The sequence below is a fragment of the Melanerpes formicivorus genome, unplaced genomic scaffold (assembly GCF_026170545.1).
Source record: "Melanerpes formicivorus ecotype bairdi unplaced genomic scaffold, bMelFor1.0.p_v2 SCAF_80, whole genome shotgun sequence".
NCBI classification, from domain to species: Eukaryota; Metazoa; Chordata; class Aves; order Piciformes; family Picidae; genus Melanerpes; species Melanerpes formicivorus.
Window position 1 is genome coordinate 3001732 of NW_027142432.1, and position 26246 is coordinate 3027977.

At 49.7% G+C, this 26246-nt stretch overlaps 2 protein-coding genes across 2 annotated transcripts in view; both read right to left on the reverse strand.

Moving 5' to 3' along the window:
• LOC137454451 (zinc finger protein 721-like) overlaps window positions 1–26246 on the reverse strand; it is a 144583-nt gene that overhangs the window by 16102 nt on the left and 102235 nt on the right. Inside the window, 1 exon segment of the mRNA XM_068164489.1 lies at window positions 21952–21971. Within this exon segment, the coding sequence (XP_068020590.1) occupies window positions 21952–21971 (20 nt within the window).
• On the reverse strand, window positions 23153–24055 carry LOC137454365 (olfactory receptor 14J1-like; the record flags this gene model as incomplete). The annotated part of the gene is made up of 1 exon (XM_068164412.1): window positions 23153–24055. A coding segment is annotated over exon 1 (903 nt), but the record flags the coding sequence as incomplete, so codon positions are not given.

Consider the following 26246-nt stretch of genomic DNA (forward strand, 5'->3'; position numbering starts at 1 on the left):
AGAATCAGTGAGGGATGGAAAGGACCACAAGGATCATCTAGCTCCAACCCCCCTGCCCTGAGCCTCCTCTTCTCCAGGCCAAACAATCCCAGCTCCTTCAGCCTCTCCTCACACGGCTGTGCTCCGGACCCCTCCCCAGCCTCGTTGCCCTTCTCTGGACACGTTCAAGAGTCTCAATGTCCTAATGCAGCCTTTGCCACATTCCACCCCCTTGACTTTGGGCAAAGAAAGACCTCAGGCATAAATTCCCCCTGTTAAGATTTATCCCATGTGGGTTAGGTTGTCTCACACAAGCACAGTGAGTTACATGTACCACATGCACTGTATGAGCAGGACACAAGCATGTAAGGCATACAACCATACTCTAACCAGAGTGTACTGCAAAAGCAGTGTGGAGCAGTGTTTGCTCTGAGCCCAGTATTGGTACTTGTAGTTTCCACCCCCTGACCAGTGATGGGTCTGTCTGCAGTGTGACACTGAAGCACTTAAAGTGTCCATGGAGCTTTGTCATTTCCTGTCCCCTTGCTGGAGAGAGGATCTGTGGCTGTGACGTGATTCCCTTAACAGGGAGGTGAGGGAGGAGCCACTGCCTTGCTGAGTGGAGGTGGTTAAGCTGGAGCTGAAGCTGGAAGAGGGGCAGCAGTGAGTGGAGCAGGAACTGAAGCAAGCTGTGGAGGCTGGAGCTGGGCTGCTGTCTCAGCTCTGGCTTCTGTTGAGGCTGCTTTTGTGGAGTTGCTTTTCCTGTTTCCAGCTGCCAACACATTCATTCTTCCTATCCCTGCTTAGTTTGTAAGCAGAGGAACCTGGAGGTACATGTTATTCCTTACTCTTATCCTGCAGCTGGGAGCTTCTAATCAAACACCAATGATTCCCAGACATCCCCAGGCAGCTGGATACTTGTAATCAAACTTCAGTTAACCCTTTCCTGTTACAGCCCCTCAGTTCAAGAAGGACCTCAGGGAACTGCTTGAGAGAGTCCAGCACAGAGCCACAGAAATGATTAAGGGAGTGGAAGATCTTCCTTAGAAGGCGAGATTGAGGGAGCTGGGGCTCTTTAGCTTGGAGAGGAGGAGACCAAGGGGTGAGCTCATTGATGTTTATAAATATGTAAAGGGTGAGTGCCCAGAGGCTGGAGCCAGGCTCTGCTGGGTGATGCCCAAGGACAGCACAAGGGGCAGTGGGTGGCAGTTGAGGCAGAGGAAGTTCCATGGAAACAGGAGGAAAAAAATTTCACTGTGAGGGTGACAGAACCCTGGAACAGGCTGCCCAGGGGGGTTGTGGAGTCTCCCTCTATGGAGATATTGGAGACCTGCCTGGATGAGTTCCTATGTGATCTGCTATAGGTGATCCTGCTCTGCAGGGGGGTTGAACTGGACAGTCTTTTGAGGTCCCTTCCAGCCCCTAACATTGTGTGACTCTGTTACTGCTTGGTATGCAAAGTCAGGCAGTCATTTCGTCACTCCTAACTTTACATGTGAAGCTAGAAATTTACCATTCCTTTATCTCCATGCTCCTGTTACCTTTTGGGAATAAGGAGTGCTTACCCAGGTGTGATACCACCTCCCACTCCCCACCCCTGGCTGTGAAATCTAGAACCTTTGTTAACCCTTTTCCTTCTGACAAAACCTTGCGTGTGTCCTTTTAAGCTTCCTCCTCTTACCCCTGAAAGTTTCATCTTGTAAAGCATGTTCTAATCTCCCATCAGGATGAAACTGCAGTCAAGGCCTGGGAGAAGCTGCCTGGAGTCCCCTCTCTCATGGGCCTGCCCTGCAGATGTCTACTGGAGGTTATCTGCTTGAGAAGGAGCTGCATCTCTACTGAAGACATCCATCCCAACTTCAGGAGCACTGCCTGTCTGCTGTGCCTGTGCTGCTGGTCTTTGAAGCTGCCTGCAGCAAGGCCTGGCTCTCCTGTAGGACTGTGGGCAGTGCAAAGCCACCCCATGTAGATCAGTCCTTTTGTCTGAGCCCTTTGCTTCTGTCTGGGTGGGGCCCTGTCATTCTTTCTCCATCACCCCTGCTCCTTTGGGAAGGGCTTGCAGATCTGCCCAGTTGAACAGAACTCCCCTGCTCTCATCAGAATAGAGTTGGGTTGGTGGGAGGGGGTTGGGAGGGTTGGGCTTCTGGGTCAGCACCACCACCTCCTTTATCTGAGGTGGGGGAGATCAGAAGGCAGGGACTGGGCCAGGAAATGACCTGCCACTGCTGCTGGGCTCAGGAACAAGGTAGATGACCCCCACTAAATAGCTACCAGGGGCTTCAGCATAGGAACTCAGTGTCTGACCCCCCACACCCATGCAAGTGTTGGGTGTCAAAGGCTATTTCTGTGTCCAGACACACACAGAGTCCACCCATCTGTCTCTTATCACTTGGTCCCTGGGGCCTTGCCTGAGGGCACAGGGGTTCCCCTTCCCCCTCCACCATGACCACCCAGAAGAACCTGGATAAAAGCCTGAAGGAGAAGAATCACCTGGCAAAGTTGGAGGATCTAAAGTGCAGCCCCAAGGAAGAAAAGGAGGAAGACAAAACTGATGAAGACAAAGAGGAGGAGGAAGAAGATGAGGAGGAGGAAGAAGAGGAAGAGGAGGAGGAAGAAGAAGAGGAGGAGGAAGAAGAAGAGGAAGAAGATGAGGAGGAAGAGGAGGAGGAAGATGAGGAGGGAGAGGAGGAAGATGACAATGACAAGTACAAGAAGGAGTATGATGAGGAAGAGCAGGGGAAGGAGAAAGACAAAGCCGCATTACCCCCCTGTGTGCCATCTAAGCAGCCAAATCAGTGTCCTGAATGTGGACACAGCTCCCCAACAAGCTCAGAGCCGATGAAGCACTGCTGCCCCCACCATGGTGCCCAGCCCTTTGTCTGTGGTGACTGTGGCAAGAGCTTCAGGCTCAGCTCCAACCTCACCCAGCACCACTGTGTCCAGCCCGGGAGGAAGCCCTACATCTGTGCTGGCTGCGGGAAGAGCTTCACTCGCAGCCTGGCACTCATTGCCCACTGGCATGGCCACGCTGGGAAGAAGCCCTTTGCCTGCACTGACTGTGGCAAAAGCTTCCATCGTGGCTCCAACTTCCTCCAGCACCGCCGTGTCCACACCAGCGAGAGCCCACACATCTCTTGTGCCTGCAGCAAGAGTTTCCAGGAGAACTCGATGCTCATCGCTCACTGGCACATCCAAACCAGCCAGAAAGCCTTCAGCTGCAGCAACTGCGGCAAGAGCTTCAAGATGAGCTGCCAGCTCTTACGGCACCGCCGCGTCCACACTGGCGAGAACCTTACTGCTGTGGTGGCTGTGGCAAGAGCTTCTGCTGGAGCAGAACCCTCATTACCCACTGGAATGCCCACAGTGGCAAGAAGCCCTTTTCTTGTACTGACTGTGATAAGACCTTCAGCCATATCTCCCAAGTCTCACAGCACCGCTGTGGCCACACCAGCAAGAGGCCGTGCAATCCAGGCACCTCCAGTGAGAGTCTGAGCCACAGGGCAGACCACAACCTCAGCAATGACCTCTCTGAGGGTCACAAGCTGCACAGCAGAGAGAAGCCAGCAGCCACTGAAGTCATCTCCAACCCCTGCAGCAAGTGCCAGCAGAGATTTGCCAGGCGCTCAGACCTGGTGAGGCACATGCGGATCCACACTGGGGAGAAGCCATATGTCTGTGCTGTCTGCGACAAGAGCTTCAGCCAGGCCTCCAACCTCACCCGACACCACCGGATGCACACAGGGGAGAGACCGTACCGCTGTGCTGACTGCGGCCAGAGCTTCAGCTCCAGCCATGCCCTCACACAGCACCACCACACTCACAGTGGCAGAAAGCCATACCGCTGTGCTGACTGTGGCAAGAGCTTCTCTACAAGCTCCACCCTCCTCCAGCACCACCTCATCCACACTGGGGAGAAGCCCTACCGCTGCACTGCCTGTGGCCAGAGCTTCAGACATGGTGCCACCCTCAGAAGGCACCTCGATGTCCACACTGGCAAGAAGGCTTTCACCTGTGCCGACTGTGGCAAGAGCTTCAGCCAGCACTCCCAGCTGCTCCATCATCACCGCATCCACACCGGCCAGAAGCCCTACGTCTGCAGTGACTGCAGCAAGTGTTTCACTCACAGGGCCTCCCTCAGGCAGCACCACCTTGTCCACACAGGTGAGAAGCCCTTCCCCTGCACCACCTGCGGCAAGAGCTTCCGGTCCAGATCTAACCTCAGCCGGCACATGCGCATCCATGCCAGTGACCAGCCTGTGCTGGGGGACGCAGAAGAGCACTGACCCCAGCACTGCCAGGGTAAACATCACCCCCATGAGGGACCTATTCCAGCAGATTGAACCAAGATCACCTCATTTGCACCCTGTTTTCTCAGACTCTGGGGGCTCTGGCAGGAAAAAACGCCCCACTCACCCCTAAACACCAATTAGGGATGATGAGAATAATTAACAGTGATGAGTCAGCACAGCCATCACTGCCACTGAAGCTGGACTGAGCATTGCTGGGATTTGTATGCTTTCTACCCTGTACTTTGGGTTTCCCCAGGCTGAATGCTCCTTTCCTTTGTCCCTTGCACAGTTATAATGCTAATAACCTCAACAGAATCTTCTCTTCTTTTGGGTTTCTTTTAGACATTCCTCTCCAAAATGCCTAATTCTTGGGGACATTTTTTTCCTAGGCCTGAGGCTGGAGCTGTGTGCCCAGTTCAGGGAGGTCTTTGGTGAGATTTTCATCAGTCTTGATGGTGTCCTGGGGGGGGCGGGTCTCAGAGGCACCTCTGTCTTCATATTTCAGCCCCATCCTGGGCATTTGGTGCTTTGGGGGCACATGGCAGCAGAGGCTCCTCAGCTTCCTGAAGATGGGGGTGTCTGTAGTGGGTAGGACATGAGGATGTCCTGCCCTGCCACCACTGCCAGCTCAGCCATGTGTCTCCCAGGGAGTGAAGCATTGTGATGGGGCTGTCACTTCAGAAGGGAGCAAATGTCTTGCTGTAATCCTGCAACCACCCCAAAAAGGGAGTGGAGTGGCCCCCAGCCCCAGCATTTCTGCTGCCGTTCCCCTGATATGAACCCTGGCCTAAGAGTTATTAAAAAGTAAATAGATTGAGCAGCAGATATTCGTAGTTGTATATATTTATATTCTCCAACCCTCGGACTCTTACCCATTTCTGCTTTTCCATGTGGGTGGAGATGAAGCCACAATCTATAGTCCAAGAGGGATCCAGAGACATCAAGGCCTGGAGACAGATGGGAAGAGAGTCTGGGGCACAGGTTCTATGCTCCTCTCCCTTTTCATCTGCAGGCAGTAACACTGGCAGAAAGAGACAGACCCATGCTGTGAATCCATGGCTCTGTGGCTGGTGTCACTGCCACAGCTCTGGGGTCTAACAATGGGATGGGCAGCACAGCACCAGGCTTGCTGGGGTCAGGTGGGATTCATCTTTCTCCAAGGGAGCAGAGGGTCTTTGCTCAGGAGCTTTCAGGGCTCAGTGGCAGGCCTTTAAACTGGACTTGAAAGAAGAGGGGGACAAGATGAGGCTTGCTGGTGACAAGCTGTGGAGTGATGTCATGATTAGAGAGGGCTAGAGAGTGCCATTAGGCTCTTGTTCTGAGCTGAGCTGGGGATACTGCAGCACATTGAAGTCCTGTGGAGATGAGCCAGGGGCTCCTGGGGATTTGAATAAGGAAACCTTGGTTGAATCACTGCAGGCCATTGGACTGAAAGACCTGTGAAGGTCCCTTCCTACCCAAACCAGCCTTTGATTCTATGATTGTATGCCATGGAGATGCCCCAGACATACTGGGACCAGTGCTGTTCAATATCTTCCTCAATGACACAGACAGTGAGGTTAAGGCATGCTCAGCAAGTTTGCAGATGATAGAAAGCTGAGTGGTGTGGTTGATAAGGAAGGACAGGATGGGTGTCATCCAGAGGATCTGGACAGGCTGGAGAAGTGAGCTCAAGAGAACCTCAAGCAAAGTGCAAGGTCTTTCACCTGGGTCATGGCAACCCTCAATATTAATTCAAGCTGGGGGTGATAAAACTGGGAGCAGCCTACAGAAAGGGACTTGGGGGACACTTGTAGGTGAAGGGCTGATTTCAGATAGCTTTGGAAGGTTATGCTTGGTCTCTGAGTTGGAAAAGAATGCAAACACCTTGTAACTGGAGGAGAGAAATTGGGCAGAATTTGGTTGGATGTGTTAAAACATTGTTTTGTTATTTTAGCCTATTGCATGCCTTGATGACAGGCATGCCAGCAGAGAATAGCCAATTGAGATGTGACACATGTGCCTGCTGAGAGACTAGAGAACTTTGCTGTATAACGTAATAAATGTCTTCCCCTGCTTACACCTTGTCCTGGGAGCTATGCTCAGGGTGGTGGGACAGCTAGACTACAACAAATGGTTCTTCACCATGAGAGTGGTGAAGCCCTGGAATGGGTTGTCCAGAGAGGTGGTTGAGTCCCCATCCTTGGAGATGTTTAAGCCCAGGCTGGATGAGGCTCTGGTCAGCCTGATCTAGTGTGAGGTGTCCCTGGCCCATGGCAGGGGCGTTGGAACTAGATGATCCTTGTGGTCCCTTCCAACCCTGACTGATTCTATGATTCTATGAAATGGTGACCCCAGACATGCTCCTTGAGCAACTTCAGATTACAACTCCCACTGGCACCAACAACAAATAATTTTGCTTCATGGGGACTGCAGAGATGGTTGTGTTCAGTGGTGCCACAGATGGTAGGCTTTAAGCTGTTAATCTCTGTGAGATGCTGATTATGCCAGAAGGGAAGCCTGGCACTTGTGATGCTCCCCAGCTGAGTTTAGGACGAGGCAAAAAGCACAAAGAGAGAGACATGTGGTGGTTTGAGCCTTAACTGAGAATTAAGAGCTCAGATAGGGGGCAAGGCTGAGAATTCCTCCCTCGCTTTCCCCCTCCTCTCTCCCAATTGAGAGAAAAAGAAAGGCAAGGAGCAAATCTACTGAGAAATAATTTGGAGTTGGTTTGGAAGTAGAGAGGTAAAAAGTTTCTTTAAACCATATACATATATATATACACACAAAATAAATAGATATATATACACATATATTTATGACAATAACAGGAAGGGTTCACAAGGGTCAGGAACAGGGATGGATGGGGGAAAAATGCATACAAAACCAGTCCTTTGAAGTCCTTTGAAGAGGCCTGGATGTAGCAGGGAGGAAAAGGACCAGGCCTGACCACATAGCCTAAGTTCTCCTTTGAGAGATCAGGCAGGTAACAAAGAAGTTCAAAACTGTAGGATGAAATTTTGTGTCTGAAAGAAGCAACTGTTCTGTGTTCTGACCTTGTAAGATAAGTGGAAAGGAATGTCTGCTTGTTACTGAAATGCAGCTGGAAGGTTTGTTCTCTTTAACCATATATTATGCCAGTTCTGTTAGAATGTTCTAATCAGCTCAACCTGAGCATTGTGTCTTGTATGGCTTACATCAGTCTGTTAGACACGCTGCCTTACACAGCTGTTGCTTTTGCCATAGAGTTAGTTTTAACTTGCTTGCTTCTGTGTATGCAAAGAATGTTAGAAAGGCCAATCAAAAGTGGTGTTCTATGGAAAAACAGAAAGGGGAGATGTGGGAAGAGGTTGTTTTCAGATAGCTTTGGTAGGCTATAGGGAAGATTTGCCTTTGCTGGAATTACAGAAAGCTATGGTTTGTCTTTGACTCTGGGAGTAATGCAAACACCTTGTAACTGAAGGAGAGAAGCTGGGCAGAATTTGGTTGGATGTGGTAAAATATTGTTTGGTTGTTTTGACCTATTGTCTGCCTTAATGACAGGCATGCCAGTAGAGAATGACCAGCTGAGATGTGACACAAGTGCCTGCTGATAGACTAGAGAACTTTACTGCACTTTGGCCACAGCAACCCCATGCAGAGCTACAGGCTGGGGTCAGAGTGGAAGGAAGAGCTCCCAAACAGAGAGGGACCTGAGGGTGCTGATTGACAGCCGCCTAAACATGAGCCAGCAGTGTGCCCAGGTGGCCAAGAAGGCCAATGGCATCCTGGCCTGCATTAGGAATAGTGTGGCCAGCAGGAGCAGGGAAGTCATTGTGCCCTTGTACTCAGCACTGGTTAGGCCACACCTTGAGTACTGTGTCCAGTTCTGGGCCCCTCAGTTTAGGAAGGACATCGAGACACTTGAACATGTCCAGAGAAGGGCAACAAGGCTGGGGAGAGGTCTGGAGCACAAGCCCTATGAGGAGAGGCTGAGGGAGCTGGGATTGTTTAGCCTGGAGAAGAGGAGGCTCAGGGGAGACCTCATTGCTCTCTACAACTACCTGAGGGGTGGTTCTAACCAGGAAGGGGTTGGTCTCTTCTCTCTAGCAACCAGAACCAGAACAAGGGGACACAGTCTCAAGCTGTGCCAGGGGAAGTTTAGGCTGGAGGTGAGGAGAACATTCTTCACGTTCTTGCATTCATTATTGGAATGTGCTGCCCAGGGAGGTGGTGGAGTCCCTGTCCTTGGAGGTGTTGAAGAGGGGATTGGACGTGGCACTTGGTGCCATGGTCTAGTCATGAGGTCCGTGGTGACAGGTTGGACTTGATGATCTTTGAGGCCTCTTCCAACCTTGGTGATACTGTGATACTCCAAATAGGTTATCTTTGGACTTCTCATATGTTGTTATGTGTGGTCATAAATGTAAGCTGTTGTAGTTATGTCAATCTGTAGTTATGTTAAGTAATTGTAGATCACAATCAAATATTACATCAGATTTCTTTGGATGATACTTCTTGTGGGTTATATGAAGAAATATGGGATAAGTTAACTCCTTGGTTATTGACTATAACTTGGTTTAAACATTTGTTTTTAATACTATTTGGAACAATTGTAACACTGCTCTGTGTAATTCTTTGTCATTGTTGTTTCAAAATGATAAGACCTTTAGGTAAAATTGTTTATGCCAACAAGTTACAAGCAGATGGTTATGATCTGATGGTGATCAGAACAGAGGAACCTAATTATGATCCAATTAAGGAGGTTCTGAAAAATCTGGAAATTGTAACACAAATCAATGGTGACAAAAAGAAAATGAGGGATTGTTATGAATATACTGGTGATCTGTGATTTGTGTTAAAGGGTGATTGGGGGCTTGCAGGAGCCTGCTTTGAGGACAAAGGGGGAGCTGCATATTTTACAGCCTTAAACAGAGACAGTGTGTTTGGCTAATTGGAGACACCAAGGCTGAGGAGAAGCTGTGTTAAGATCATAGTATCATAGTATCATTCAGGGTTGGAAGGAACCACAAGGATCATCTAGTTCCAACCCCCCTGCCATGGGCAGGGACACCCCACACTAGATCAGCCTGGCCAGAGCCTCATCCAGCCTGGTCTTAAACACCCCCAGGGACAGGGGGCCCCAACCACCTCCCTGGACAACCCATTCCAGGGCTTTGCCACTCTCATGGGGAAGAACCTCCTCCTCACATCCAGCCTGAATCTCCCCACCTCCAGCTTCATTCCATTCCCCCTAGTCCTATCACTACCTGAGATCCTGAGAAGTCCTTCCCCAGCCTTCCTGTAGGCCCCCTTCAGATACTGGAAGGCCACAATGAGGTCACCTCGGAGCCTTCTCTTCTGCAGACTGAACAGCCCCAACTCCTTCAGTCTGTCCTCATAGGAGAGGTGCTCCAGCCTTCTGATCATCCTTGTGGCCCTTCTCACTCAGTTCTATTCAGAACTGGGGATTTGTTTTCTTTAGATAAGAAGCCTGAATGACTGAGCATGAGTCAAAGTGGACAACTTTGAGGATGACTCATTGACTTCATCTTTCGACCCTGGGGAGCACCCTTACCACGCAGAGTGCGCATGAGCAGGGATCTGCCCACCTATTCTGAGACCCATTATCATATGCCCACCTTCTATTTAGCATAAGTTTGTTTATGTAGATGATGGACCTATATAAGATGAAGAAAGCTATTGTAGAGCTGCTGTGGGGGTATCCCTGCATGCCCAGCCAGTTGCTTTGCTTGCTTTTATTGCCTTTTTTTTCCTTTTTATGGTCTTTTATTGCCAATAAAATTGTGACCAGAAACTTTTAACTGGAGTCATCTCTAACAGCAGGATCACCCATGGCTGGACACACAGGAACACATCCAGGCAGGTCTGAAAACCTCCAGGGAAGGAGACTCCACATACTCTCTGGCAGCCTGCTCCAGGGCTCCAGCACACTCACAGCACAGGAGAGTCTCCTCACACTGAGGTGGAACCTCCTGTGTTCCATCTTGCACCCAATGCTCCTTGTCCTGTCACTGGGCACCACTGCCAAGAGCCTGGCACCTTCATCTGACACCCCCCCTCTGATATTGATAGCCATTGATCAGATCCCCTCTCAGGCTTCTCCCCTCCAGACTAAACAGCCCCAGGGCTCTCAGTCTTTCACAGAATCACAGAAACATTCAGGTTGGAGAAGGCCCTCAGGAGCACCCATTTCAACCATTAACCCTACTCTACAAGGGTCACCCCTAAGCCGTATCCCCCAGCACCACATCCAAAGCACCTTGAAACACCTCCAGGGTTGGTAACTCCACCACCTCCCTGGACAGCACATTCCACTCCCTGACCACTCTGGATGGGAAAATTTATTTCCTACTGTCCAGTCTGAACCTACCCAGTCCTAGCTAGAGGCCATTCCCTCTTGTTCTGCCACTAATGACCTGTGAGAAGAGACCAGCAGCAGCCTCTCCACAACCTCATTTTAGGTAGCTGTAGAGAGCCATGAGGTCTCCCCTCAGCCTCCTCTTCTCCAAACTAACCATCCCCAGCTCCTTCAGTTGCTCTTCATCAGATTTATTCTTCAGGCCCTTCCCCAGCTCCTTGCCCTCCTCTGCCCTGGCTCCTGCACCTCCACATCTCTCTTGGATGGAGGTGCCCAAAACTGGACACAACACTCAAGGTGTGGCCTCCCCAGAGCTGAGTCCCAGGGGACAGTCACCTCCCTGCTCTGGCTGAACAGAGCATTTCTAATCCCAGTTTATTCATAATTTTGCTTCTCAGACTGAGTTAGCCATGGTTTCTTCATGTTGGGGGGGGGGAGGGGGGGAAGAACTGAACTTTCTCTCACCACCACAACACACTACAAAGGAGATCTGGCAGGATGGGGATTGACATCCCTGTGGAGAGGCTGGGGGACCTGGGCTGCTTCAGCCTGCTGAAAGGGGGCTCAGGGCACTGCCACAGCAGTGTGCACATGGCTGAAGAGTCATTTCAGAGAGGATGGAACTCTTCTGGGGAGTGGGGAGAGACCAAAACCTCCACAAAGTGCAGCTTGGAAGGTTCACAGTGGAGATGTGGACAAAGAATACCCCTCAAAGGGCGGAGCTGCTATGCATGAGGCCATCCAGAGGTGTCAGGAAATGGCAGGGAGAGCTGAGACAGCTCAGGGAAGGGATGGAAATGGCAGGGGGAGAGATGAGTGGGGAAGCAAGATTGGTGTCAGCAGCCTGAAGGGAAAGAGCTGCAGGCATGAGACAGTGTAGGAGAGAATGGCCAAGGGCTCTGGCAAGCCTGAGAGGCCCAGCAGGACCAAGGTCTTTGTCCCTTTGGCTCTGGCACTTGCCTCTGCCACCAAGGCCTGTCAGGAGAAATTTTGCTTTGAGGCTTTCAGGTTCTTCTATTCCAAAGGCAGTGGTCAGGGCTTGGCCTTTCTGCTTCCTAGAACAAAGGCAAGTTTTTCTGCCCTGCACTTTGCCTTTGTCTCCCTGCAATCCTGGCCTCTAACAAGGTGCTCTAAGGAGTCCCTGGGGAGCCTTTGTCAGTAATAAGCCTCAGTGAGGCCAATCAGTGCTTCAAGGTACTTTGGAGTTTTCTTCTGACTTGGACTTCTTGAGAGGCTTCTTGGCAGTACCCTGGCAGAGTCTCCTGGCAGTACCTAAGGATGATGTAATCAGCTCAAAATACTCCATGGGGCTCATTAAATACTGCTGAACCCCTAATTATTGCTAAGGTTTCTGCAGCTAATTGGAGAGGTTTTTATTTCACAAAGTATCTGATAAAAATTATTTTTAAAGGTACAGTTCAATACTTTTCAGCAGGAAACCACAGCAAAACCTGACAAGGTCCTACCCTGGTCACTGCTCATCCTCAGTCCCCACTGCCCCCAGCAGACCCCAGGGCCACAGGTGGGGACAGGATCTGCCTTGCCAGGGGCTGGGGGTCAAGGCTTGGCCCTTTGGATCAATGAAACCCCTCCAGATTTACTCAGCAGCAGAGCCACCTTTAGCTGCTTGCCCTGACCTGTCAGCACTGCCTCAGTTCTCTGCTGTCACCACAGCCTGGAGATGCTTCAGTGCCTCCATTGATGCTTCCCTTGCATCCACTCTCTCCTTCTGTTCTAACCGGACCCTGGGGACCCTGGGGACCCTTTCCCAGTATGCTTCACTGGGACCCATTAAGAGTAGAAGAAACTTCAGAGTTCGAATCTGACTTTGACTTCTGGAGAGGTTTCATCAGCTTATTCTCAATCCCTAAGGGTTACAGGGCACCAAAAGCCACCAGAGGAGTTGTTAAACACCTTGGGCTGGTCGTCTGCAGCCCTATTGGGCTGGACTCCTGGGCTGGAAGGAACTGCTGGCAAGCAGGCAGGGCTGCAGGAGACAGCTCTGGCCAGGATCAGCTCCTCTGCACAGCACAGAAGGACTGAGGACACTGCCCGAGGATCTCAGGGAGATGAGGAAGGCAGAGAGAGCTTCAAGGTGGCCAGGACTGGGAGGATGCTGAGAGCTCACTAGAGGAGAAGTCACTGCAGTCACTGACACAGTGAGGCTGTGGGTGCAGGACACTGCAGCTGTAGCTCCTGGAGGCATCTTCGTGATAGCAGCTGACGCTCAGCTGAAGGCTCCTGGAGTGTGCACACAGAAGGAGGACCAAAGCCCTTCAGTTTCATCCTGTGAGCAGCAGTGAGCAGAGCTGGGTAAGGAGAAGGCTTCACCCCCAGTCCCTCTGCCTTTCTCTCTTCCCTTCACTGTCTCTGCAGCACTGCAGAGCTAGTCCCTGTTTCTCCACCTTGCCATGGGACACTTGTTCCCTGGGACTGGGCTGTTGGTCACTTTCTGTTCTGACTCCAGAGGAATCTTCATGGCAATACTGGGTCCCTGCTGCATTTGAAGCTGTGATGAACTCTGCCATGGGTTGGTAGTGATGGGGACTGAGCTGAAGCATTCCTCCTGCAGCTCAGGGACAGGGCTTACAATGAGCCTCCAAGAAGTGTGCCCTAACTTGTCACTGCCTTTCCCTCCTTGCACAGGTCTCCATGGACAGAGGCAGCAGATGGCCAACAGCAGCTCCATCACCCACTTCCTCCTCCTGCCATTCCCAGGCACAAGGCAGCTGCAGCTCCTGCACTTCTGCCTCTTCCTGGCCATCTACCTGGCTGCCCTGCTGGGCAATGGCCTCATCATCACCACCATAGACTGGGACCACCACCTCCACACCCCCATGTACTTCTTCCTCCTCAACCTTGCCCTCCTTGACCTGGGTGCCATCTCCACCATAGTCCCCAAATCCATGGCCAATTCTCTGAGGGACACCAGGGACATATCCTATGCAGGATGTGTTGCTCAGGTCTTCTTTTTCATATTCCTAATGTCAGCAGAGTTTTTTCTCCTCACCACCATGTCCTACGATCACTATGTTGCCATCTTGTCAAGGTCCGGAGACATTAGATGTCTCGGTCCAGAGACACAGTTCTTTTAAATATTCCCGTGTTGTGAAATTAAAGGCACAAACGAGGCCAAAGTATCAACAGCTAGACTATTTAATAGATAAAGTGGGCATAAGAAAGGAAGAGGGAGAAAATAAAGAGGGAGAGAGAGACGAGAGATAGAAAAGGAAAGGAATTATATTACCACACCCCTCATCTCCCCCAAGACAGTTAAAGTCTGTGGAGGAAAGGTGCTGCAGGAGATGTTGGGTTTGTAGAGAAACCGTGGTGAGGCTTTTGCTGGAGAACAGCTGTGGTCCTCTGGGGAGATGTTGGGTTGATACAGGAACGGTGCTGAGGATTCGGCTGGAGCTGTGGTCCTCCGGGCAGCTTCTTTTCTCCGGAGCGGCATCGTCCCAGCTTTCTCTTCTCAGCGGCCTGGCCCGGCTCCTGTGTTTTCCTTCATCTCCATTTTTCTCCCCGTTTTTCTCCTCTGTTTCTCTCCTACAAACCAGCAGTTGCTCAAGTCTTTTATACAGTTTTTTAGTCCTCAGGCAGGTGTTGGTCACCCTGCCCAAGGTACTTGATGGGCGGAAACCATCCTGCCCAGAAAGCGTGATGGCTGGGTCTTTGGGTCCATTGTTGTAGTCTCGTGTTATCACGATGCAATCACAAGCTGATTTGCATCCAGGATTGGTGGACAGGATTCTTTCCACCTTCTTTCCAGTGGCTCTGCTATCACTTTATCTTTGTTGACTCACATAGAGAGAGACAAACTTATTAGACTCTCACACATCTGCAGACCCCTGCACTATGAGACCCTCCTGGGCAGCAGAGTTTATGTCTGCATGGCAGCAGCTGTCTGGGTTTGTGGTGCTCTCAATGCTCTGCTGCACACAGCCAATACATTTTCCCTGCCCCTCTGCCAGGGCAATGCTGTGGAGCAGTTCTTCTGTGAAGTGCCCCAGATCCTCAAGCTCTCCTGCTCCACATCCTACCTCAGGGAACTTTGGCTTCTTGCGGCCAGTGCCTGTTTATTATTTCTCTGTTTTGTGTTGATTGTGGTGTCCTATGTGCAGATCTTCAGGGCAGTGCTGAGGATCCCCTCTCAGCAGGGACGCCACAAAGCCTTTGCCACCTGCCTCCCTCACCTGGCTGTGGTCTCCCTGGTTACAAGCACTGGCTTCTTTGCCTACCTGAAGCCATCCTCCGTCTCCTCCCCATCCCTGGACCTGGTGGTGTCAGTTCTGTACTCAGTGGTGCCTCCAGCAGTGAATCCTCTCATCTACAGCCTGAGGAACAAGGAGCTCAAGGCTGCCCTGAGCCAACTGATCCCTGGATGCTTTCAGAAGCAATAAACTCTTTGTCTTCTCCTGCAGAGCAGTTCTGATGCAACTCAGTGCAGGCTCAGCCTCGCTGCTCGAGTTCTGTCTGCTGCTGGTGCTGTTCCCCTTGTGAGAATGTTGTTGCCACACAAATGTCTTTCTTCAGACCATTTCTGGTTCAGTGTTGTCCTGTCTGCTGTGACCCAGAGGCTGCAGACATGAGGAGCTGTGCTCCCTTTGTGTTCAGTACAATAAAGAACCCTGCAGGGAGTTGTTTCTCTGAGTTCCTTCCTCCAAGGTTTCTGTGGAGCTGCAGGGTAGTGCCTGTGTGCAGAGGTGGAGGGGCAGAGTCCCAGCACAGCAGCAGTGCCAGGGAGCCTCAGCACTTGGGCTGTCCTCAGCTGCTCTTTCTTCCCTTCCACCCTCTCCTGCTGAGCCTCTGTGCTGGGGCAAGGCCTGAGTGCTCTGGCAGCTTGGTTACCTTGGGATCCTGACACCCTTCCTGTAGAGACTCAGCCCTTTAAGCCCTCCCAGTACACACATGTCCTCATCCCAGGAAAATTTGGACCATATTGACCTCTTCCTCTGCAGTTTGGGTCCCATCCCAGTACAGATTGTGTGCCCTGGCTCCCTTCTGTAAGGAAAAATTCTCTTGATTTAGATGTTCCTGTTCACAATGGAGACAGAGGAGTTTAGTAAAGCTTTATTTGAATAAAGGGAGAGTCTACAGGGCAATTCCTGGTGGGGTCTCTCAAGTTGCTGGGAGTCGCAGCTCCCTTTTTATCCTGAATCCCTGGATGCAAATTACCTCTCCCTTTCCCCACTGTCTCAGGTGCTCAGGCTTTACAGTCTTTCCTGAACTGCCTACTGCATGCCCCCCCTCACATGCAACCCTCCCATTACATGCATCCTATGTTCATTTAAATTAGGTTCTTCATGACTCTGGGTGGAGAAGTAAATTGTTAGTAGTCTGTTAAGCTTGTGCTCTGGTCTGAAAGTTGAGGAGTTTAGGCTGTGTTCAGTGTTCTGACAGCCTCCCACTGATTTACCATGATGAGTAAGACAAGGATGCCTTGCAGATGCTCCTTTGTTGTTTATGCACATAGATAAGGGGAACTGTCTGGTTTCCCCCTTCCTCTTCCTACCTTCTTCAGACAACTATTCCTTTGTAAAGACACTGATTACTTTTAATCCCATCATTTCCCTGTGACAGCTACACCTATTCCAGTACAAACTGCCCACCTTCATGTCCTCTCAGTACGGTCTAGGCCCTGTCCCAGTCCAAACAGAGTCACTTCAATCACTCCAAGTACACATTAGGCCTTATCCCAATACAAATTGGAAGCCTTTATCCCCTCCCAGTGCTGACTGGACTCCATTCCATTGGAACCCTTGGGCCCCTTCCCAGTCCCAGCTGCACCCATCCCATCCCAAACTGGATATGCTGATCCCAGTGCAGGTGTGGCCTGCTCCTAGTACAAATGGGATCCCATTGCTGTCTCCCAGTACCGTCTGAGTCCCATCCCAGTACAAAGTCCATCCCCTGGAAGCCCTGATTCCATCCCAGTACAGACCAGGACACATCTCTGTGTACACTGCTACCCTGATGCCATCCCACTTCAGACTGGGGCCCCCTCCTGGTACAAACTGAATCTCTTTGATGTCTCCCAGTACAGACTGGGCCTTATTCCAGTACAAGCTGAACCCCCTGGTCCCCTCCCAGGACAGGCACGGCCTCCTTCCAGCACAAACTGGATCATCTGATTCCATCCCAGTATACACTGGGTCACATTCCAGTGCAAAATGACTTCCCTGATCCCCTCCCAGTACCTACTGCATCCCTCCCTGTGTTAACTGTATCCTGACTCCAACCCAGTAGAGAGTGCTCGCCCCGCCCATTATAAACTGCATCCCTGATCCCATCCCATTATAACTGAAGACCTGCCCCAGGAACTGGATCCAATGTCATCCCCCAATGCTGAATGGAGACCATCCCAGTGCAAAGTGGTTCTCCAGATTTCCTCCCAGTACAGACATGGGCTCATCCTGGAGCAGAGTGGAATCCCTTCCCCCCTCCCAGTGCAAAACAGGGAACAACCTCAAACTTCTTTCCTGAGCTCTGACCTCTCTGCTCTGCACTCCTCCACCACTGACTGATTCTGCTTGGCTCCTGGCACAGGACAGGGGATGGGAGCTCCCAGAGCAGCCTGGAAGAGAAGCAGGAGGTGAACTGTGGCTGAGCAGCTCACAGATACAATGTGGAGATGGTAGGCAATGCCATGGGCAGCTCAGCTGTGCCTCAGTATCTCCTGCACAGCAGCAGCCACAAGACTGGGCAGGGGCTGGGAGGTCACTGCTGGCTTAGCAGCTGATAGGGCAGCAGCAGGAAGAGGGCAGCAAAGGGACTGGGAGGTCACTTCTTGCTGCAGCAGCTGAGAGGGCAGCCCCTGGCTCCTGGCTGGCCTCTGTGCTTTTGGCCTCCCAGCTGCCAGAGTCCCCAGCAGGCCAGCAGAAAGCATGTGGTGGGCAAGGGACTTGTGTGACTCCCTATCCCTGAGCACCTGGTGGCCCCTGCAGGAAGAGCTTTGGAGCTGGGTTGTAACCTCCCTGCCACCTGAGGGCCCGAGGGTACAGCAGCAGGGACAGGGCTTGGCTGTGGCTGCTGGAGAAGCTGAGAGGCAGCAACAGGGACCTGCCTTGGAAGGCCCTGGAGAGGTTTCTTGTGCCTGCTCAGCTGCCAGGCCACAAGCAGGATGAGACCTTGGGCCAGCAATAGGACATCAGGGATGGCTCAGAAGATCCTAGGGCAGGAGAAGCCACATGACCATGAGGTGAGTGTGAGGTCACTGCAAACTCCAATCCCTTTGTGTCATTGGCCAGCAGAAGGCCCAGGGCTGGGCTGGGGACTGCCAAGCTGAGACGCAGCAGCAGGGAGGTGCCTTGGCTGTTGCTTTGGAGCTGGAGGTTCTGCTCAGTGCCCAGGCAGAAAGGCCTCCATCAGGGACCATTCTCAATGGCCTGGGATGGAGCAGAGCTTGAGCAGAGTGAAGAAGGCCAAGTGCAGCTGGGCTGTGGTAGGAGGAGTGTGGCCACCCAGACACAGAGGTTGTCCTCCCTGCACTCAGCACTGCTGTGGCCACATCTGGATTCTTAGTGTCTGGCTTTGGGACTTCTACTCTGAAGGAATTTTGAAGAGTCTGAGAAGCTTCAGAGCATATCTGGAAGGACTGGGTTGGAGAGCCTGAGGGACTGGGGCTTCTCTAACCTGGTGAAGTCCAAACTCAGGGCACTACAGATGCAGTGTGCACCTGCTTGAAATCTGGGGATGATGCAGCTTCTGGTGGTTGTGGGACAGGAAGACAACCTCCATTGAGTGGAGGTGTCCTGGTTTGAGGCCAGGAAGATCCTTTCCTGCCCCTGAGAGTGTACAGGAGGTGAGGACAAAGAAGAGTCAATCAAAGGGGATTCTTGTGGTCCAAGATGTCCTGGCTGTGTGTGTCAAGAAATGGCCATGGAGAGTAGAGACAGAGCAGGGAGGGTACAGAAATGTCATGGTGAGAGCTGCTAGGAAAGCAAGATGGGTGTCAAGAGCATGAAGGTAATGAGCTGCAGGCATGGGGCAGTGTAGCACCACCTTCAAGGATGAAAACTCAACAGGACTGAGGTCTTTCTCCTCCTGTCTATGGCAGTTGTCTCTGCCGCCAAGGCCAGGGAGGTGAAACTTTAGCTTGAGCCTCTCTGCATCTGACTGCCCAGGCTCTGTGGTCAGGGCTTGGCTTTTCTGCTGGAGAAACCAAACCCAAGTGTGGGACAGTGTAGGACAACCTGTGGTGGGGATGGCAATGGGCACTGGCAAGGCTGGAAGTCATCAGGAGAACCCAAGGCTTTGCCTTCTTGACTATGGCAATCATCCATCTCCAAGGGCTTTGAGGAGACTTCCTAAGGCACCATAGGGTCCTCAGGGCTTCCTTAAGCACCCCCAGGAAGGCTGGGGACTGTCATCCCCTTGTCCTTCACTCAGCATCACAAACCCCACAGCCCACAGCACCTGAGGAGCCTTGACCCATACATGAGGGACAGGATCTGCCAGTCCAGGCACTGTGGTCAGGGTTTGGCCTTTCTGCTCCATAAACCAAACCCAGACTTTGCTCTCCTGCACTTTGCCTTTGTCTGCCTGCAACCATGGCCTCCACTGAGCTGCTCTAAGGAGCCCTTGGGAGGCTTTGTTGGTAATGCCCCTCAGTGGGGCCAATCAGTGCTTCAAGGTACTTTGTGCTTTCCTTCTGACTTCTGAAGAAGTTTCTTCAGTCTTCTCTCAGTACCTGAGGTTCCTGCAATGAGTCCCAAGTGCCCTAAGGAGATGTTTGTGTCTCTGCAATCTTCTTCAGGATTTCAAAGTGCACCTCACAAAGCTCAATTTTTTTATGCCAAAGATAAAATATTTTACTCCATTTCAGTTCAGAGCAGAGATGATAATTCCCCAAGTGACACTGACCCAGGCTGTCTCAGCAGGACATCTGCACTTGCAGGAACATCTGTCCTTCAGTCTGACATTGAATGGACAACTTTGCTCCTCACCCTCCCCAACCTCCCCATTGCTGTCACTGCCCACCTGGGGCTTACAAGGTGATTCAGCAGAATGTGTTCTAATCACAGAGCCTCTGAATGACAGAGTGGACAAGGACAAGGCTGACCCTGACTGGCTGCAAGGGATCCTGAATTCAAATCTATTTCTATGGCTGTGCCTGGAGAGAAGCACCAAGGACAAAGATACAGGGACAGTGCTGGCTGGGTTCAGTGCATGATAGAAACCTTGCCCCTGGTGACAACAAAGGCATCTGTCCAAAGACACAGAGAGGTGGAGAGGTGGCTGGCAGAGGGTGCCTGGGAGTTCAGGTTCCTTCTCCTGGAGCTCAGGGCAAACCCTCACAAAGCTTTGGCATTCTTAGGGCAAAAGAACTGAGCCTGAAGAAGTCTGACTTGGTGCTGGCCCTTGGTGCAGGTTGTGCCTGAGAGATGTCTGAGTGGGGGAGATGCTGGACACAGCTGCTGTGATCCAGAAGAGCTCCAAGGCTCTGGCTTTAGGGTCACTGTTTTTAGAGGGGGAGATCATTGACTTTCATCAGGTGTTTCTCTGAGCTGGGGAACCTTTAATGCTGAATCATCCTGGGATCTGTTGCCACTTGCACAGACCCTGAAGATTTTGACCTCCAACGTTTTCTATCAGCTCCCTTTTGGCTGTGGTCCAAGCACAGATGATTAGGTGGTGTTGGATGATAGGTTGGACGCGATGATCTTGAAGGTCTCTTCCAACCTGGTTTATTCTATTCCATTAATTCTAATTCTGAGCTGGCAGGATGTGATCAACCCCCAAGGCACAGGGAGAGCAGTGCAAGGCTGGGAGAGCAAGGGCGCAGCACACCAAGGACACTTCTCAGTTCTCTATTTCTCTCTGTCCTGATCCATCCCTGGCTTACCCTGGGCTACTTCATGGCCTAGGCCTTTTCTTTGTTTGTTTGTTTTTAACCTAAAATGAGAATGCATGGTGTGTTATAAGGAAATTTTACTCTCCCATTAACTATTTAAAACTAAGGCAAACTGGTGAGGTGACATAGAAATCCATAGGAACATTTTCTCTAGTCACACAACAATTAAACAATCATAACAGCCAGTCCTAACTCACACGGTGCTGTGGTGCATTCTTCTGAGTGATGCTTTTGATCCCAGATTATCCTAACAGTTGTTGTGATCGATGTTCGACTGCATGGGAAATGCTGTGTGCTCATGGCCTTGATTCCTCTGCCGTTGTTCATTGCGATGATTGCAGTTGACATGGGGTAGACATTTCTTGCTGCTATCACTGAACCCCCTTAGCTATAAAATATACATCCTCTCTTTTGCTTTGTTGATTTTTTCTTGATAGATTTTTAACTTTTATTAAATTTTGGTTTTTATTATTTTTATTTTTTTAAATTTTATTTTTATTTTTAATTTTTAAGTGTTTTATTTTAAAATATTTTTCTTAATTTTAATTTTTAATCCAATTTTAAAAATTTATTATTTTTTGATCTTATGTTATTTTTTTAAAACTATTTTAATTATTTTTTGTATGTTTGCTTTATTTAATCTATTTTTAAAATTTCTAATATTTTAATTTCAATTTTTTAAAATCTTAATTTTTTTATTTAATCTATTTTTAAATTTTTTAAATTTTATTTTGTTTTGGTTTTTTTTTTTTAACCTTTTTAAAAATTATTACATTATTTTTATTTTTTTTAATATTATTTTAATTAATTTTTATTTTTAAATTTTAATTTTTTTAATTTCATTTTTAAAATCTAATTTTTAATGTAATATGCCTTTAAAATATTTTTTCTTTTGTTGCTATCTGTGGTTTTTGGCCTAGAATTTTTAATAATTTTTTGGTAATTTTATTTTTCTTTTAAATCTATTTTTTTATTTATTGATTTTTTTTATAGCTTTTAATTTTTCTTGAATTTTATTTATCATAATTTAATCTTGTATTAATTAATTTTTAATGTTATTTTATAATCTAATTTTTAATTTTTTTCATTTAATTTTTTTAATTTGTTTTTTATTCTATTTTTTCCTTTTTTATTTTCTATTTAACTTTTTTTGTACTTAATATTTTGCCCCTATTTTTCATTTTAAATTTTTGTAAATATTTTTTCTTGCTAATAGTCCTTATGTTTTTTGTTAATAGTTATTTTTTGTTAGCAATCCCTTATGGTTTTTTGTTTGTTTTGGTATTTAAAAATTATTATTATGTTAAATTTGTTTTTATAGTAAATTTTTTTTTTTTTTTTTTTTTTTGTTATTTTGTACTTTTCCTTTGTAGTAGTACTTTGTGCTATTAGCCAAACACCAAACTTAGGTGCGAGAGGCAATGCACCAAAATGGACTCTCCAGACTGTCTATTAGCTGAGGAAGGAGGTGGATGTGGAAAGTTTAATACATCTGATTGGTGCCTAAAGACTGAGGCCAATGGGGAGGCAGCAATAAGTATAGCCTCCAACAGCAGGGAAATAGCTCATGGACCAGTCCAAACCTGGAAAGGACTGGAATGGGACACATTATCTTGGTTTCCTGGTGGGCCATGGGTCAAACGAGTGTCATTCTTCTCTCTTTGTGCAACAGCAGCTCTAATCTTTCTACCATGTCTGATACCCTGGTTTGTATGGCTTATCTATTCTGCAGTCAGGCAGGTGCAGGTTGTAGCCATATGAAGTGAGCCTGAAAAGGCTATAAAAAAGAGCAGTATGACGTATCTGCAAATCAGACCAACATCAGAAATGAGCCAAGAGGAAAGGATTTAGTTAATGGTGAATGAATTTTGTAAAGGCAATTATTAAAGCAGGGAGAGGAGGGATTGATGGGATCAAAAGGAGGGAGTGTCCTTACAAAGGAAGAATTGGCTAAGAGGGAGTTGGAAGAGAAAGGGAGGAACCAGACAGTTCCCCTTCTCTATGTGTATGTAAATCACAAAGGGGCCCCTTGAACCTTGCTGTAAATCAGTAGGGGTCTGTCCGAAGATAGCAGACACTGAACACAGCCTGAACTGCTGAACTTTTAGGCCAGAGCATAGGCTTAACAGACTACTGAATATTAACTTCTGCACCCAGAGAAGTGGAGAACCTAATTTAAATGAGCATAGGATGTATGAAACAGGGAGGGTTCATGTGAAGGAGGACATGTAGCAGGGCTTTCAGGAAAGACTAAATCCTGAGTACCTGAGCAGGTGGGGAAAGGGAGAGGGAAATTTGCATCCAGAAATGTAGGATGAAAGGGGAGCTGTGTCTTCAGCAATGAGAGACCCCACAGGGAGTTGTCCTGTGGACTCTCCCTTTCTTCAAATAAAGTTTTACAAGACTCCTCTGTCTCTGTTATGAACTTCTAGATGGGAAGAAGTTTTCCTTGCTTGTTGCACACCAAGGGAGCACAGCTGCTGATGTCTGCAGTCTCTGGGTCACAGCAGACAGGCCAGCACGGAATCTGAAGTGGTCTGAAGGAAGACTCTGGTGGGGAAACAACATTCTCACAAGGGTAACAGCACCAGCAGCAGCCAAAAAGAGAGAAACCAGACTGTGAGTGACATCAGAACTGCTCTGCAGGAAAGGACAAAGAGTTTATTGTTTCTGAAAGCATCCAGGGATCAGTTTGCTCAGGGCAGCCTTGAGCTCCTGGTTCCTCAGGCTGTAGATGAGAGGGTTCACTGCTGGAGGCAACACTGAGTACAGAACTGACATCACCAGGTCCAGGGATGGGGAGGAGATGGTGGAGGGCTTCAGGTAGGCAAAGAAGGCAGTGGTGATAAACAGGGAGACCACAGCCAGGTGAGGGAGGCAGGTGGCAAAGGCTTTGTGGCGTCCCTGCTGAGAGGGGATCCTCAGTACTGCCCTGAAGATCTGCACATAGGACACCACAATCAACACAAAACAGACAAAGACTAAAGAGGCACTGGCCACAATAAGCCAAACTTCCCTGAGGTAGGATGTGGAGCAGGAGAGCTTGAGGATCTGGGGGACTTCACAGAAGAACTGGTCCACAACATTGCTCTGGCATAGGGGCAGGGAAAATGTATTGGCTGTGTGCAGCAGAGCATAGAGAAAGCCAGAGGCCCAGGCAGCTGCTGCCAGGTGGAGACAAACTCTGCTGCCCAGGAGGGTCTCATAGTGCAGGGGTCTGCAGATGGCAACGTAGCGATCATAGGACATGGTGGTGAGGAGAAAATACTCCGCATTAATTAGGAATATGAAAAAGAAGATTTGGAGAACACATCCTGCATAGGAGATGTCCCTGGTGTCGCACAGGGAATTGGCCATGGATTTTGGCACAGTGGTGGAGATGGCACCCAGGTCAAGGAGGGCAAGGTTGAGGAGGAAGAAGTACATGGGGGTGTGGAGGTGGTGGTCCCAGGCTATGGTGGTGATGATGAGGCCATTGCCCAGCAGGGCAGCCAGGTAGATGGCCAGGAAGAGGCAGAAGTGCAGGAGCTGCAGCTGCCTTGTGCCTGGGAATGGCAGGAGGAGGAAGTGGGTGATGGAGCTGCTGTTGGACATCTGCTGCCTGTGGCCATGGAGACCTGTCCAAGGAGGGAAAGGCAATGACAAGTTAGGGCACACTTCTCTCAGCCTCATTGTAACCCCTGTCCCTGAGCTGCAGGAGGAATGGATCAGCTCAGTCCCATCACTACCAACCCATGGCAGAGTTCATCACAGCTTCAAATGCAGCAGGGACCCAGAATTGCCATGAAGATTCCTCTGGTGTCAGAACAGAAAATTACCAACAGCCCAGTCCCAGGGAATGAGAGTGCCATGGAGAGGTGGAGAAACAGGGACCAGGCCTGTAGTGCTGCAGAGACGCTGAAGGGAAGAGAGGAAGGCAGAGGGGGCTGGGAGTGAAGCCTTCTCCTTACCCAGCTCTGCTCACTGCTGCTCACAGGATGGAACTGAAGGGCTTTGATCCTCCTTCTGTGTGCACACTCCAGGAGCCTTCAGCTGAGCGTCAGCTGCTGAGATGGAGATGCCTCCAGGAGCTACAGCTGCAGTGTCCTGCACCCACAGCCTCACTGTGTCAGTGACTGCAGTGACTTCTCCAGTGAGCTCTCAGTCACCCTCCCAGTCCTGGCAACCTTAAAGCTCTCTCTGCCTTCCTCATCTCTCTGAGATCCTCTGGCAGTGTCCTCAGCCCTGCTGTGCAGAGGAGCTGCTCCTGGCCAGAGCCATCTCCTTCAGCACTGCCTGCTTGCCAGCAGCTCCCTCCAGCCCAGGAGTGCGGCCCAATTGGGCAGCAGAGGACCAGCCCATGGTGTTTTAATACCTGCTTGGTTGGCTTTTGGTGCCCTCTAAACCTGAGGGACTGAGAGGAAGCTGATGAAACCTCTCCAGAAGTCAAAGTCAGATTCAAACTCTGAAGTTTCTTCTACTCTTAATGGGTCCCAGTGAAGCATACTGGCAAAGGGTCCCCAGGGTTTGGTTAGAGCAGAAGGAGAGAGTGGATGCAAGGGAAGCTTCACTGGAGGCACTGAAGCATCTTCAGGCTCTGGTAAGAGCAGAGAACTGAGGCAGTGCTGACAGGTCAGGACAAGCAGCTAAAGATGCCTCTGCTGCTGAGCAAACCTGGAGGGGTTTCATTGATCCAAATGGCTAAGCCCTGACCCCAAGCCCCTGACAAGGCCCCTCACCTGTGGCTCTGGGCTCTGCTGGTAGCAGTGGGGAGTGAAGATGAGCAGTGACCAGGGTAGGACCTTGTCAGGTTTTGCTATGGTTTGCTTGCAAAGAGACAACTCCTGCTGAAAAGGAATGAAATGTCCCTTTAAAAATACTTTTTATCAGATGCTTTGTGCAATAAAAACCTCTCCAATTAGCTGCAGAAACCTTGGCAATAATGAGAGGTTCAGCAGTATTTAATGAGCCCCATGGAGTATTTGGGGCTGATTGCATCATCCTCAGGTACTGCCAAGAAGCCTCTCAACAAGTCCAAGTCAGAAGCAAACTCCAAAGTACCTTGAAGCACTGATTGGCCTCACTGAGGCTTGTTACTGACAAAGGCTCCCCAGGGACTCGTTAGAGCAGCTTGTTAGAGGCCAGGATTGCAGGGAGACAAAGGCAAAGTACAGGGCAGAAAAACTTGCCTTTGGTCTGTGAAGCAGAAAGGCCAAGCCCTGACCACTGCCCTTGGACTAGAAGAACCTCAAAGCCTCAAAGCAAAGTTTCTCCTCACAGGCCTTGGTGGCAGAGGCAACTGCCAGAGCCAAGGAGCCAAAGACCTTGGTCCTGTTGGGCCTCTCAGCCTTGCCAGAGCCCTTGGCCATCCCTACCGCTGCCTCTCCTACACTGTCCCATGCTTGCAGCTCTTTCCCTTCAATATCTGGGATGAATGCACAAACAGATTTTAGAAGAAAATTAAGTCTACACAGCCTCTGAAGTGCAAACCCAAACCAATGTCTTGTGACATTGAGGGTGCAGGATATTATGGGTATGAAATAGGCTGTTTCCTGTGTCCACCTTATGGAGTTGGACCCTCTGGACACAGGAGGTGTAGCTTATGTGGCAGGAATAGAATGCACCCAGCCTCAACTGCCACAGAAGGTGAAGGGAAAAGTCTGAACACAGCTGGTGACCAAACCAATGTCTTGTGACAAAACCAAGAGATTCCAAAACAGGCAGTGAAAGGTGAGAACTTCTCCTGGCTAGCTGATGGAAGGGAAAACTCAAGTTTTGCCAAACAAGCAACAGGAAGAAGTGATTC